The 15,297-nt window shown below is 44.7% G+C and overlaps 1 protein-coding gene across 1 annotated transcript; it reads left to right on the top strand.

Annotated features, from left to right (window-relative positions):
• The first annotated feature begins 7,259 nt into the window (after positions 1–7,259).
• chrng (cholinergic receptor, nicotinic, gamma) lies at positions 7,260–14,286 on the top strand. The gene is made up of 11 exons (XM_031810504.1): positions 7,260–7,617; positions 7,740–7,784; positions 7,909–8,033; positions 8,154–8,309; positions 9,000–9,097; positions 9,445–9,645; positions 10,147–10,261; positions 11,020–11,134; positions 11,667–11,940; positions 12,617–12,750; positions 12,890–14,286. The coding sequence occupies exons 1-11, from the start codon at positions 7,522–7,524 to the stop codon at positions 13,112–13,114; spliced, it is 1,584 nt and encodes a 527-aa protein (XP_031666364.1). The 5' UTR covers positions 7,260–7,521; the 3' UTR covers positions 13,115–14,286.
• Positions 14,287–15,297: the final 1,011 nt, after the last annotated feature.

Genomic DNA, 15,297 nt, shown 5'->3' with positions numbered 1-15,297 from the left:
TCGCCTCATGACGGCTAGCTGCTGTCGGTCGCCTCATGACGGCTAGTTGCTGTCGCCACATGATGGCTAGTTGCTGTCATCTCATGACGGCTACAGTAGTTGCTGTCACCTCATGACGGCTAGTTGCTGTGACCTCATGACGGCTAGTTGCTGTCACCTCATGACAGCTAGCTGCTGTTGCCTCATGATGGCTTGTTGCTGTCGCCTCATGATGGCTAGCTGCTGTCGCCTCATGACGGCTACAGTAGTTGCTGTCACCTCATGATGGCTAGCTGCTGTCACCTCATGAAGGCTACAGTAGTTGCTGACACCTCATGAGGGCTAGCTGCTGTCGCCTTATAACGGCTAGTTGTTCTCGCCTCATGACGGCTAGCTGCTGTTGTCTCATGACTGCTAGTTGCTGTTGCCTCATGGCTAGTTGCTGTCATCTCATGATGGCTACAGTACTTGCTGACACCTCATGAGGGTTAGCTGCTGTCGGTCGCCTCATGACGGCTAGTTGCTGTCGCCTCATGACGGCTAGTTGCTGTCACCTCATGATGGCTAGTTCCTGTCGCCTCATGACGGCTAGTTTCTGTCATCTCGTGACGGCTAGTTGCTATCGCCTCATGACGGCTAGTTTCTGTCATCTCGTGACGGCTAGTTGCTGTCACCTCATGACGGCTAGTTGCTGTCATCTCATGACGGCTACAGTAGTTGCTGTCACCTCATGACAGCTAGTTCCTGTCGCCTCATGACGGCTAGTTGCTGTCACCTCATGACAGCTAGCTGCTGTTGCCTCATGATGGCTAGCTGCTGTCGCCTCATGATGGCTAGCTGCTGTCGCCACATGATGGCTAGTTGCTGTCATCTCATGACGGCTACAGTAGTTGCTGTCGGCTCATGACAGCTAGCTGCTGTCGCCTCATGACGGCTAGTTGCTGTCGCCTCATGACGGCTAGTTGCTGTCACCTCATGATGGCTAGTTCCTGTCGCCTCATGACGGCTAGTTTCTGTCATCTCGTGACGGCTAGTTGCTGTCGCCTCATGACGGCTAGTTTCTGTCATCTCGTGACGGCTAATTGCTGTTGCCTCATGACGGCTAGCTGCTGTCGGTCGCCTCATGACGGCTAGTTGCTGTCGCCACATGATGGCTAGTTGCTGTCATCTCATGACGGCTACAGTAGTTGCTGTCACCTCATGACGGCTAGTTGCTGTGACCTCATGACGGCTAGTTGCTGTCACCTCATGACAGCTAGCTGCTGTTGCCTCATGATGGCTTGTTGCTGTCGCCTCATGATGGCTAGCTGCTGTCGCCTCATGACGGCTACAGTAGTTGCTGTCACCTCATGATGGCTAGCTGCTGTCACCTCATGAAGGCTACAGTAGTTGCTGACACCTCATGAGGGCTAGCTGCTGTCGCCTTATAACGGCTAGTTGTTCTCGCCTCATGACGGCTAGCTGCTGTTGTCTCATGACTGCTAGTTGCTGTTGCCTCATGGCTAGCTTCTGTCATCTCATGATGGCTACAGTACTTGCTGACACCTCATGAGGGTTAGCTGCTGTCGGTCGCCTCATGACGGCTAGTTGCTGTCGCCTCATGACGGCTAGTTGCTGTCACCTCATGATGGCTAGTTCCTGTCACCTCATGACGGCTAGTTTCTGTCATCTCGTGACGGCTAGTTGCTGTCGCCTCATGACGGCTAGTTTCTGTCATCTCGTGACGGCTAGTTGCTGTCACCTCATGACGGCTAGTTGCTGTCATCTCATGACGGCTACAGTAGTTGCTGTCACCTCATGACAGCTAGTTCCTGTCGCCTCATGACGGCTAGTTGCTTTCACCTCATGACAGCTAGCTGCTGTTGCCTCATGATGGCTAGCTGCTGTCGCCTCATGATGGCTAGCTGCTGTCGCCACATGATGGCTAGTTGCTGTCATCTCATGACGGCTACAGTAGTTGCTGTCGGCTCATGACAGCTAGCTGCTGTCGCCTCATGACGGCTAGTTGCTGTCGCCTCATGACGGCTAGTTGCTGTCACCTCATGATGGCTAGTTCCTGTCGCCTCATGACGGCTAGTTTCTGTCATCTCGTGACGGCTAGTTGCTGTCGCCTCATGACGGCTAGTTTCTGTCATCTCGTGACGGCTAATTGCTGTTGCCTCATGACGGCTAGCTGCTGTCGGTCGCCTCATGACGGCTAGTTGCTGTCGCCACATGATGGCTAGTTGCTGTCATCTCATGACGGCTACAGTAGTTGCTGTCACCTCATGACGGCTAGTTGTTGTGACCTCATGACGGCTAGTTGCTGTCACCTCATGACAGCTAGCTGCTGTTGCCTCATGATGGCTTGTTGCTGTCGCCTCATGATGGCTAGCTGCTGTCGCCTCATGACGGCTACAGTAGTTGCTGTCACCTCATGATGGCTAGCTGCTGTCACCTCATGAAGGCTACAGTAGTTGCTGACACCTCATGAGGGCTAGCTGCTGTCGCCTTATAACGGATAGTTGTTCTCGCCTCATGACGGCTAGCTGCTGTTGTCTCATGACTGCTAGTTGCTGTTGCCTCATGGCTAGCTGCTGTCATCTCATGATGGCTACAGTACTTGCTGACACCTCATGAGGGTTAGCTGCTGTCGGTCGCCTCATGACGGCTAGTTGCTGTCGCCTCATGACGGCTAGTTGCTGTCACCTCATGATGGCTAGTTCCTGTCGCCTCATGACGGCTAGTTTCTGTCATCTCGTGACGGCTAGTTGCTGTCGCCTCATGACGGCTAGTTTCTGTCATCTCGTGACGGCTAGTTGCTGTCACCTCATGACGGCTAGTTGCTGTCATCTCATGACGGCTACAGTAGTTGCTGTCACCTCATGACAGCTAGTTCCTGTCGCCTCATGACGGCTAGTTGCTGTCACCTCATGACAGCTAGCTGCTGTTGCCTCATGATGGCTAGCTGCTGTCACCTCATGATGGCTAGTTGCTGTCGGTCGCCTCATGATGGCTAGGTGCTATCAGTTTTTCCTAGCCACCGTGCTTCTACATCTGCATTGCTTGCTCTCTGGGGTTTTAGGCTCGGTTTCTGTATAAGCACCTTAAAAAGGGTTTTACAAATACATTTAATGGATTTAGAAATGGTCTGGTAAACAGGCAGCTATGAAAACTCACAGGGTAAAAATTATGTTCTACAGCTTAACATGAGGTATTCTAACTCGGGTGAGCAGAACCTCGAGAACTCCTTAATATTAAAGATCGCACATCAGCTGTTGTTCCTAAGGAGACACACACTACCCCATTGAGCGTACCTGACACTGTCGTTCTATCCTGCCGATGCATAGAAAAAACAACTAGTTGTATATTATCCATGTCCTTGTTCAGCCAAGTTTCCGAGAAGCATAGAATATTACAGTTTTCAGGTCCCGTTGACAGGATAGTCTCGAACAGAGCTCATCCAGTTAGTTCTCCAGTGATTGTCGATTCACCAGTAGAACAGAGGGTAGAGACGGTTTATTTACGGGTGCCCCCACATTGACCTCTATATCGTAGTTTAATCAGGGTGCCCCCACGTTGACCTCTATATCGTAGTTTCATCAGGGTGCCCCCACGTTGACCTCTATATCGTAGTTTCATCAGGGTGCCCCCACCTTGACCTCTATATTGTAGTTTCATCAGGGTGCCTCCACGTTGACCTCTATATCGTAGTTTCATCAGGGATCCCCTATGTTGACCTCTATATCGTAGTTTCTCAGGGTGCCCCCACATTGACCTCTATATCGTAGTTTCATCAGGGTGCCCCCATGTTGACCTCTATATCGTAGTTTCATCAGGGTGCCCCCACGTTGACCTCTATATCGTAGTTTAATCAGGGTGCCCCCACGTTGACCTCTATATCGTAGTTTCATCAGGGTGCCCCCACGTCGAACTCTATATCATAGTTTCATCAGGGTGCCCCCACATTGACCTCTATATCATAGTTTCATCAGGGTGCCCCCACATTGACCTCTATATCATAGTTTCATCAGGGTGCCCCCACGTTGACCTCTATATCATAGTTTCATCAGGGTGCCTCCACATTGACCTCTATATCGTAGTTTCATCAGGGTGCCTCCACGTTGACCTCTATATCGTAGTTTCATCAGGGATCCTCTATGTTGACCTCTATATCGTAGTTTCATCAGGGTGCCTCCACGTTGACCTCTATATCGTAGTTTCATCGGGGTGCCTCCCCGTTGACCTCTATATCGTAGTTTCATCAGGGTGCCTCCACGTTGACCTCTATATCGTAGTTTCATCAGGGTGCCTCCACGTTGACCTCTATATCGTAGTTTCATCAGGGATCCCCTATGTTGACCTCTATATCGTAGTTTCATCAGGGTGCCTCCACGTTGACCTCTATATCGTAGTTTCATCAGGGTGCCCCCACGTCGACCTCTATATCGTAGTTTCATCCGGGATCACCTATGTTGACCTCTATATTGTAGTTTCATCAGGGTGCCCTCACATTGACCTCTATATTGTAGTTTCATCAGGGTGCCCTCACATTGACCTCTATATTGTAGTTTCATCAGGGTGCCCTCACGTTGACCTCTATATCGCCGTATCTTTCTCTTCCGAGTTTCGGGGATGAGGGCCTGGTCCGGGGTGAGCAGTACATCCTGTGCCTCCGAATCTTTGAAGTGGAAATCTTCATACAAATCGAGGTTAGTGATCACTGTTCTTTTCGGTCATAGGAAACGATGGCGATAACATTATGTACAAAAAAAGTTACGATCAGTGTAAAAAAACACAAAATTAAATAATGGGTAAGGAGCACGTAAAAGGGTCGCTACACATTCCAGTGCCGTGTGTGTGTGTTTTTGTGCGTGCGTGCGTGCGTGCGTTGTGACAGCTGACAATGCAGTCCTGGGTTGGACAGCAGGAGTGTAGCGCTCCAGAAATACTCTTAGGGCCATAAGACAGTAAACCCTCCCCTGAAACTGACACAACCCTGACCACCTCACACACACACACACACACACACACACACACACACACACACACACCCCACCCCACCCCACACACACACACACACACACATGTCCAGGTGGCAGGCAAACCTAAAGAGTAGTGTCAGTGTGAAACAATAATCTCAGTCCCAGAGATGAATCTCGACGCAGGATCTCAACGCTTTCTACCACTCGGTCTATGGATATTTCTCTTCATCTTCACTACTGGTAAGAATATTAGCTTCCACTTTACTGTATAAGCATGGCTAGTTTCTAGAGGTATTTCAATTGGTATTTTATTGGTATTTGGTGGAATGTCAGGGTATGGGATGTGTAGCTTATACTTATATTTCTGAGCGGTTGGCAGAAGCATTATGACAATGAGTGTAAAGCTTTATACATACACTTCAAAATGGCACAAATGTTTTGCATGATTTAAAAGTGTCACTAGAGAACAGAATAAACTATTAAAAATAGTTGAGCTGTTTTTGTATGATCAAAAAAAAGAAGGCCCTTAGGGAAGCTCTCTTTTATTAAAAACTTCTTAAGCCTAGTCCTCCCGCTAGCGGGACAACTTCCGGGTGAAACTGGAGGGTGTGCAATTCAAATAAATTATCATAAAAATGATGGATATTAAACATTTAGGTACATATAAGTGTCTTATATCGGTTGAAAGCTTAAACCATTGTTAATATAACAGTACCGTCCGATTTACCGTATCTATGACAGCGAAAACATGCCATGTGATTGTTTGAGGATGGCACCCCACATCAAAATATTTTTCCACCGGCAAAGGTATCATAAATTCACAAATAGAGATAAAATATTCACGTACTTTTGGAATATCTTCCTCTGATTTGTCATCCAAAGGGTTCCAGCTATAACATGTAGTGTTGTTTTGTTAGATAAAAAAAAAAGTATGTTTAGTTGGCGCCATCGATTTGAGTAATCCAATCGTTCAACATCCAAAAATCTACCCCTAAACTTTGTTTCAACAAGTCAAAATACGTTTCTATTTACTCATCAGATACTCTAAAATGTAATCAAACTATAATGTTTCTTGCGGAAAGAAGTATGTACAATAGGATTTTAGCAGGTGCGTCTTGTCTTCATGGCGTGCCAAAACACAAATTTCCAAGACTGTGTCCCTGTACTAAAACTGATATTTCTTATTCGTTTTGGAAGTTACAAGCCTGAAACATTGAACATAGACTGCTGACCCCCTGTGGAAACCATATGAATTGCATCCTGGGAGCTAGAATTCAGTATGCCCCTATACTTTCCATTGTAAGAGCACGGTCTCTCAAAAAATTTAAATTCTGATTGGTTTTTCTTTGGATTTTCTCCTACCATATCTATTGTGTTATATTCTCCTACATTATTTTAACATTTATACAAACTTCAAAGTGTTTTCTTTCCAATGGTACCAATTATATGCATATCCTGACAATGTTTGTTTTTTATGTCTTTGAAGCTGGAAATAAAATACATATTTTAGCTGTTTGTATATCACATTGAAATAATAATTTGCTGCAGGAAATTTGCTGCCAGATGGTGAAGTGGGATTCATCACTCCAGAGAACACGTTTCCACTTCTCCAGAGTCCAATGGCGTCGAGCTTTACACCAGCCGACGCTTGGCATTGCTCTGCCATGGAAACCCATTTATTGAAGCTCCCGACTAACAATTATTGTGCTGATGTTGCTTCCAGAGGCAGTTTGAAACTCGGTAGTGAGTCTTGCAACCGAGGACAGGTGATTTTTACATGCCACGCACTCGGCTGTCCTGTACTGTGAGCTTGAGGGGCCTACCACTTTGGGGATGAGCCGTTGGTGCTCCTAGACATGTCCACTTCACAATAACAACACTTACAGTTGACCGGGGAAGCTAGAGCATGGCAGAAATTTGACAAACTGACTTGTTGGAAAGGTGGCATCCTATGACGGTGCCACATTAAAAGCCACTGAGCTCTTCAGTAAAGCCATTCTACTGCCAATGTTTGTCTATGGAGATTGCATGGCGGTGTGCTTCATTTTATACACCTGTCATCAACGGGTGTGGCTGAAAAAGCTGAATCCACTCATTTGAAGGGGTGTCCACATTTTTATGTATATATCATGTAGGCAGGGTAGCCTAGTGGTAGCCTAGTGGTTAGAGCATTGGACTAGTAACCAAAAGGTTTCAAGTTCAAATCCCCGAGCTGACAAGGTACAAATTCTGTCGTTCTGCCCCTGAACAGGCAGTTAACCCACTGTTCCTAGGCCGTCATTGAAAATAAGAATTTGTTCTTAACTGACTTGCCTAGTAAAATAAAAAAATTGTTTTAGCTGTGTGTTCCCCTATTGAAGTATTAATAACTCACTCTATCTCCCTCTATCTCCTTCTATCTCCATCTATCTCACCTTATCTCCCTCTATCTCACTATTTGTCTCTCTCACTGTAACCCACTTGGTGTTTCTCATTGTATCTCACCATGTGAGATACTATCTCACTCAATCATTTTGTCTCTGATGGTATCTCAGCAGTAGCAGGGGTGAACCTGGAGGGGGAGCTGTTCAAGGACCTGATGAGAGGCTACAACAAGAACGTCCGGCCCATGGAGAAGAGTGGTGACATCACACAGGTCACCGTCAAGATGACCCTCACCAACCTTATTTCCCTGGTCAGTGTGTGTGTGTGTGTGTGTGTGTGTGTGTGTGTGTGTGTGTGTGTGTGTGTGTGTGTGTGTGTGTGTGTGTGTGTGTGTGTGTGTGTGTGTGTGATCATCTTGCTTTCCATCCCTAGAATGAAAAGGAAGAAGCCCTTACAACCAGCGTCTGGATTGAAATGGTAAAATCCCTTGTTGACTCAGGTTAAACACTCACACAGTGGCTTAGTACCACACCATGTCACTCGACTCTTTGTCTTCGTTTCCTTTCATATTCTATTTGTTATCTGCTTTTTCCATTGTTAGAAATGGTGTGACTACAGGCTGAGGTGGGACCAATCTCCCAGGTCTATCCTGTACGGAAACCTCACCTCCCAGATGAGGATCCCATCCAAGAGCATCTGGCTGCCTGACATCATCCTGGAGAACAAGTGAGTCTAGAAAGCATGAAGTAAAATCATCACTTAACGAGCTGGCCAAGGGAACACTGCAGATTCATGTGATCCCATACATAACCTCCCTCCTTTCTCTCTCTCTCTCTCTCTCCAAAGTGTAGACGGAAAGTTTGAGATAGCCATGTACTGTAATGCCCTGGTGTCTCCTGGTGGCTGTGTGTACTGGTTGCCTCCTGCCATCTATCGCAGCGCCTGCTCCATCACCGTCAACTACTTCCCCTTCGACTGGCAGAACTGCACCATGGTGTTCCGGTATGGGCGTCACAGTCACACACACCCCACTAATGACTAATCTCAACTGAATATAACCACCAGCTGCAGGTAGCCTAGCGGTTAAGAGCCTTGAGCCAGTTACCTGAAAAGGTTGCTGGTTCGAATCCCCAAGACGGAAAATGCCGTTCTGCCCTTGAGCAAGGCAGTTAACCCCCTGACAACAACTGCTTCCCGGGTGCTGATGATGTTGATTAAGGCAGCCCCAACACTTCTTTGATTCAGTGGGTTTGGGTTAAATGCAGACTAGACATTTTGGTTGCAACTGACTAGTTCGCCCTGAACCTCCCTGTGCCGTTATACTGTGTACCTCTTCAGCAGATCTGAAAGAATTGAGTAGAGGCTGGATTCAATCCGCATCGCAAAGCTCTGTTAAAATGTAAAGTTCATTTCCGATTCTGCTGACACATGCAGCATTTACTGTGAATGCAGTCTCTGCGAACGCAGGAACATTGCCTTTTAAATTTAGCTATAACATGGATCTTCCACAATAGGGATTTAATCCAACCCAACCCACGCAAAATGGTCTGGGAAACCAATCAATTAAACCACAAATACAAAAAAACATCAAGTTAGTCAATATGAGACGCAGCTTATTGGTGTGTCAGTGGAGTGTGTTCTGTTTTTAGTTTCACGGTTATGGATGACTGTTTCCTCTCTCCCTGTGTTCAGTTCCCAGACCTACAACGCTAACGAGATAGAACTAGTTCTCACAGAGGAGGACAACCAGCCTGTGGAGTGGGTGGTGATCGACCCCGAGGCTTTTACTGGTATTGTAGTAACCCTGCGCCGCAAACACCTTGATTGATTTATGTGGTTTTTTTGTGAGCGTATGAAAAATACAAGGAACATTAGGGAACAGAGGATAACATGAGAGCATTTTACAACAAGACCAAAAAAAAATCATAGAATCGTCAATAAACGTTCAATTCAATTTGGGTTCTGTTTCTTAAAAACAAATACAAAGTTATTGCATCATCTGGGAACTGAAGAGGATTTAAAACCTTCTCTTGTTCTCTCGTTATCTCATTCTAGACAGAATTGGATAATGTTCTAAGCAGCATACATGGGAGCCATGACACTATTCATATTAACTCTAGCTCTCGTCTGTTGTCAGAGAATGGAGAGTGGATCATCAAACACAGGCCTGCTAAGAAGATGATTAACCAGCGCTACACTAAAGATGAGTTAGAGTACCAGGAAGTGGTGTTCTTCCTGATGATCCAGAGGAAACCTCTGTTCTACGTCATCAACATCATCGTTCCCTGTGTCCTCATCTCATCCCTGGGCCTGCTCGTCTACTTCCTGCCTGCCAAAGGTGATGACTGCATGGACACACACACACCCACACACAGACGCATACACATGTACACGCGTATGCACACCCACGTTCACACACACACACACACACACACACACACACACACACACACACACACACACACACACACACACACACACACACACACACACACACACACACACACACACACACACACACTCACATACTCACAGTCCGCACTCAAGACATTTACCTAACCTACCCGGTAACACTTCTGATACACCTATAGATGCCTGTGAAACCCAGTACATACAGTATGATGAACTGCATGTCGCTCTGCATAAATTACTGAAATATCAATGTAAACGTAGATATAAAATATCAATGTAAATGTAGATGTAAAATATCAATGTAAATGTAGATATAAAATATCAATGTAAATGTAGATGTAAAATATCAATGTAAATGTAGATTTTCATCAGCTGATTGACTCTCTGTGACTCTCACTCTCTGTGATCTGATTTTGGTTTTGGTCAGCTGGGGGTCAGAAGTGCACCGTGTCCATCATGATTCTCCTGGCCCAGACTGTCTTCCTCATCCTCATAGCCAACAAGGTCCCAGAAACCTCCCAGACTGTTCCTCTTATCGGAAAGTAGGACCACTTATTTTAATATCATTTACTTAGACTACATTTTCCTGCTTCCCTTTAAGTGAAATGTTTACATTTCTTCAAGAACCACAAAAATACTTATAAAGAGTGGAAGCAAGTCACACAATTTTCTTAATGGAAAACGACCTTCTAGTTCTAATACGTTATTCTATTAAAAATGTTTTAAGTGAGAAGTAGCCATTGGTCCAAGTCGATAAAAAGAAAGCAAATTCACACAATGCCTACTGTACTTTACCCATGCTCTACCAAGGTTTTCCAGCACACAGCTTTGACCTACTACAGTGTTGGTTTTGTAATTCAAACTATGTGTTGGCAGGTTGTTTAGTATTCAAACCTTCTCAAACCGCTTAATTCATTCTCTTAGAGGAGATGTTCCCACAATAATATGATTTGTACCACATACAAGGCAGAGTATTGGATCACACATCACACTAAGACATTACCCCATTTCACTACCTTTTCAATATTTGTTTCATTATATCAAAGCTGGCTTATACAGACCATCATATTTGATTGAGTGAGCTGTTTTGTCTTGTAGTAATGTGGTGCCTGCCTGTATTTTCTTAAATATTTATTTTTGCAAAAAATGTCAAAATATTTAATAACGTATTTTTTTGTCAGTAGGTGTCCAACATAACAACAGGTCACTTATATAGAGGTCTGTAACAGAGATCTATAGAGCCTGTCTGCAGTCCTGACTTCTGTAACCGTTAGCTTTAATGGCTTCATGTGTTTTGTAGGTACCTGATGTTTGTCATGTCCGTGACCACCATCATAGTAATGAACTGTGTCATCGTGCTGAACCTGTCTCTAAGATCCCCCAATACACACATCATGAACAATAAAGTCAGGAAGGTAAGACTGTAAAACTGTGACCAACCAGTTTGTCAGAAGCGTCCCACGCCTCTAATGTGGTTTTACATGGTCCTCTGCATTACCGGATGGCTTGTTAGGCCATAAGGGAAAATTTGGCTGATACTGGACTGGTAGTGTTGACCAGGGATGGGGTCATGGGGTCAATTCAGGAATTAAACTGAAATTCTAATTCACTAATAGATTTTTTAAAATCTAATTTGAATGATTTATCAATAAACTAAGGACAAGTAATCTATGTATATATATATATATATATATAGACTTCCTGAATTGAGTATCTTCCATTCGAATTGGCCCCATATTTACATTTTGGTAATTTAGCAGACGCTCTTATCCAGAGCCAGTTACAGGAGCAATTGGGTTTATGTGCCTTGCTCAAGGTCACATCAAAAGTTTATGCTAGGGGATTCGAACCAGCAACCTTTAGTTATTGGCAACAATGCTCTTAACCGCTACGCTACCTACCCCAACTCTGGTGTTGACCTTTGACCCTTGACAATGTTGACCTCAGGTCCTGCTGAACATCCTGCCTCGGCTGCTGAGGATGCAGATGCGACCGTGGACACCGTCTGAGGACTGTGACCTCAGTGATGGAACCGGTAATGGTCACAGTCACAGTACCGACAGTGGGAGTAACATATTTCTAGTCCCCTGTCGGCGGCGCAGCTCCCTAGGACTCATCATCAAGGCAGAGGAATACGTCATGAAGACGGCCCGGTCTGAACTCATGTTCTCCAGGCTTAGAGAGAGAGACGGCCTCATGAAATCTGCACTGGAGAAGATCTGTGAGTAGGGTTACACATAGAATATTACAATGGGAATTGCTGGGATTTTTTGTTCACACTGTACTTACCCTCCACTTAGGATAAGGGTTAGGATAAAGGTTAGGTTTGAACCAGCAGCTGGACATGAAGCTAGGGTTAGGTTTGAACCAGCAGCTGGACATGAAGCTAGGGATAGGTTTGAACCAGCAGCTGGACATGAAGCTAGGGATAGGTTTGAACCAGCAGCTGGACATGAAGCTAGGGTTAGGTTTGAACCAGCAGATGGACATGAAGCTAGGGTTAGGTTTGAACCAGCAGCTGGACATGAAGCTAGGGTTAGGTTTGAACCAGCAGATGGACATGAAGCTAGGGTTAGGTTTGAACCAGCAGATGGACATGAAGCTAGGGATAGGTTTGAACCAGCAGCTGGACATGAAGCTAGGGTTAGGTTTGAACCAGCAGCTGGACATGAAGCTAGGGTTAGGTTTGAACCAGCAGCTGGACATGAAGCTAGGGATAGGTTTGAACCAGCAGATGGACATGAAGCTAGGGTTAGGTTTGCTGCTGTAAGTACAGTGTAATTACACAATAATAAGGGCAGTTTAATGTAAAGTGTTACCATATTTTCAATCTTAGCTGCGAGAAAATTGCAAGAAATGTATATAGGTTAATTCTCTGTTTTAACCTTTGACCCTAGATAACAGTCTTGAGGGGAGTACGGCACAAGACCTGGGGACCAGCCTGGCCCAGGCCTCACCGGAGGTACGCCAGTGTGTGGAATCCTGCAAACATATTGCCAAGAGTGCCAGGCAACAAAACAACTTTGAGAGTGTGAGTCTCCCAAATGTGTTTCACCCACCTGGGTGATGCACAGTTACCATTTTGTGCCAGAACATTACTGAAAGGAAACTGATTTCCCAACATTTAGAGTGAGTCTCCCCTCTGACCTGTACCTCTGATGTCACAACAGGAGAATGAGGAGTGGTTCCTGGTTGGCCGGGTGATTGACAGGGTGTGCTTCATCGCCATGGCGCTGTCGTTCTTCATGGGCACCATCGGAATCTTCCTGATGGGGCATTTCAACCAGCCCCCCTCCGTACCTTTCCCTGGTGATCCCAGGAAGTACCTTCCTCCGTTAGGGAATAACATCACAGATCCCACTGGGAATGACACTGGTGAAAATCTACTGGGTTGAGAAATGTCCATAAACCAGGAAGAGGCCTGAAAATGGCCCTAGAAAGGAATGGGTTTTAGCACAGGTTATTGTGGCTGCAGAAAGCTTTGATTATGTATGTATTGGTGGTCTGAGACTGAAACTAAACCAAGTGGGTCTGTCACAGGTCTTGCAGTTTATGAGTTGACTCATTCAGTGAGACAACAAAGATTTTGACAGTGGATTATAGATGTCCATACGAATTACAAAGGGATATGCTTGACCATACGCACTGATGCCTTGTATGATATGTGTGTTTCAGAGAAATGGTTGAAGGTGGTATTTTTGAACATAGATATTACCACTGAGTAATATGCTAAAGTTTTATCACACTGTTATGTTTACTTTCTTTAAGGCAACCCAACCCGGACTCAGGGGTAGATGTAACCTAATAAATGTAAATCCGGTACACTCCAATTAGTATGATATGTTACGTTTCTTAAGGTATGAATTCATTTGTGGATGTCCATCATCCATTTTATATAATATGTTACGAATTACAATTTGTACAATATGTTACGGATTTCAAAACATATATGTTACGAATTACAATTTGTTGTTACTAACATTAGCTAGGTGGCTAACGCTAACGTTGGCTAGGTGGCAAATGTTAACGTTAGCTAGGTGGCTAATGTTAGCTAGGTGGCCAATGTTAGCTTGGCTAGGTGCTAGGGTTAAGGGTTAAGGTTAGGGTTAAGGTTAGGATTAAAGTTAAGCTAACGTGCTACGTAGTTACACAGTAGCTAAAAGGTAGTAAGTAGTTGTAAAGATGCTAATTAGACAAAATGCTAAAGTTGTATGTGATAAGATTCAAACACACAACCTTTAGTTTGCTAGACCTTCACATTATACGTCTACTCATCCACCCCAACCAACCATCCTACTTAAGTTACTTTCAATCTTATGTAACATACCGAACATAACATATCATATTCATTTGAGTGTCCCGGATTTACATTTACTATGTTACCTCTAGTCTATGAGACCAGGCTGGGCAAACATCATCCATCATGTTTTTTGTAAGATAGTTAATTTTGATTTTGATATTAATCAGCAAACACAGTGTTCTCTTTTCCAGATTGTTGATCATACACATGTTGTTTTTGTTTTGTTCGAAGATGAACTTTGTTTCATTAAAAGTAAAGGTATAGCAACTTTTGGTAGTATGGGTGTGAGGCAGAGCCCCCCTGTTTGAAAACCACAGCTGCTTGCTTGCTAGCCACTAACTTCAATCAAGAGATGCCAGGGAGTGGACCTCAGAGGGTAAGTGCTTGACAAATGGCAACATTTAAAAAGCTGGAAATGTTTTAAGATGGTCATACCATGAATCATTTAGCTATTTGAGGACCCCTTTAGGTATAACATATACAGTTGAAGTCGGAAGTTTACATACACATAGGTTGGAGTCATTAAACCTCGTTTTTTCAACCACTACACAAATGTCTTGTTAACAAACTATAGTTTTGGCAAGTTGGTTAGGACATCTACTTTGTGCATGACACAAGTAATTTTTCCAACACTTGGTAACAGACAGATTATTTCACGTATACTTCACTGTATCACAATTCCAGTGGGTCAGAAGTTTACATACACAAAGTTGACTGTGCCTTTAAACAGCTTGGAAAATTCCATAAAATGATGTCATGGCTGTTGTCATGGCTGTTGATCTCCACAAGTCTGGTTCATCCTTGGGAGCAATTTCCAAACAAAGGTACCACGTTAATCTGCACAAAGAATAGTACGCAAGTATAAACACCATGGGACCACGCAACCGCCGTACTGCTCAGGAAGGAGATGTGTTCTGTCTCCTAGAGATGAACGTACTTTGGTGCAAAAAGTGCAAATCAATCCCAGAACAACAGCAAAGGACCGTGTGAAGATGCTGGAGGAAACAGGTACAAAAGTATCTATATCCACAGTAAAATGAGTCCTATATCGACATAACCTGAAAGGCCGCTCAGCAAGGAAAAAGCCACTGCTCCAAAACCGCCATAAAAAAGACAGACTACGGTTGGCAACTGCACATGGGGACAAAGATTGTACTTTTTGGCGAAATGTCCTCTAGTCTGATGAAACAAAAATATAACTGTTTTTCCATAATGACCATCGTTATGTTTGGAGGAAAATGGGGGAGGCTTGCAAGAAGAACACCATCCAAACCGTGA

This window comes from Oncorhynchus kisutch, linkage group LG30 (assembly GCF_002021735.2).
Source record: "Oncorhynchus kisutch isolate 150728-3 linkage group LG30, Okis_V2, whole genome shotgun sequence".
Taxonomy (NCBI): domain Eukaryota; kingdom Metazoa; phylum Chordata; class Actinopteri; order Salmoniformes; family Salmonidae; genus Oncorhynchus; species Oncorhynchus kisutch.
Note: the sequence above shows the minus strand (reverse complement) of the source record. Positions and strands in the feature narration are given on the sequence as shown.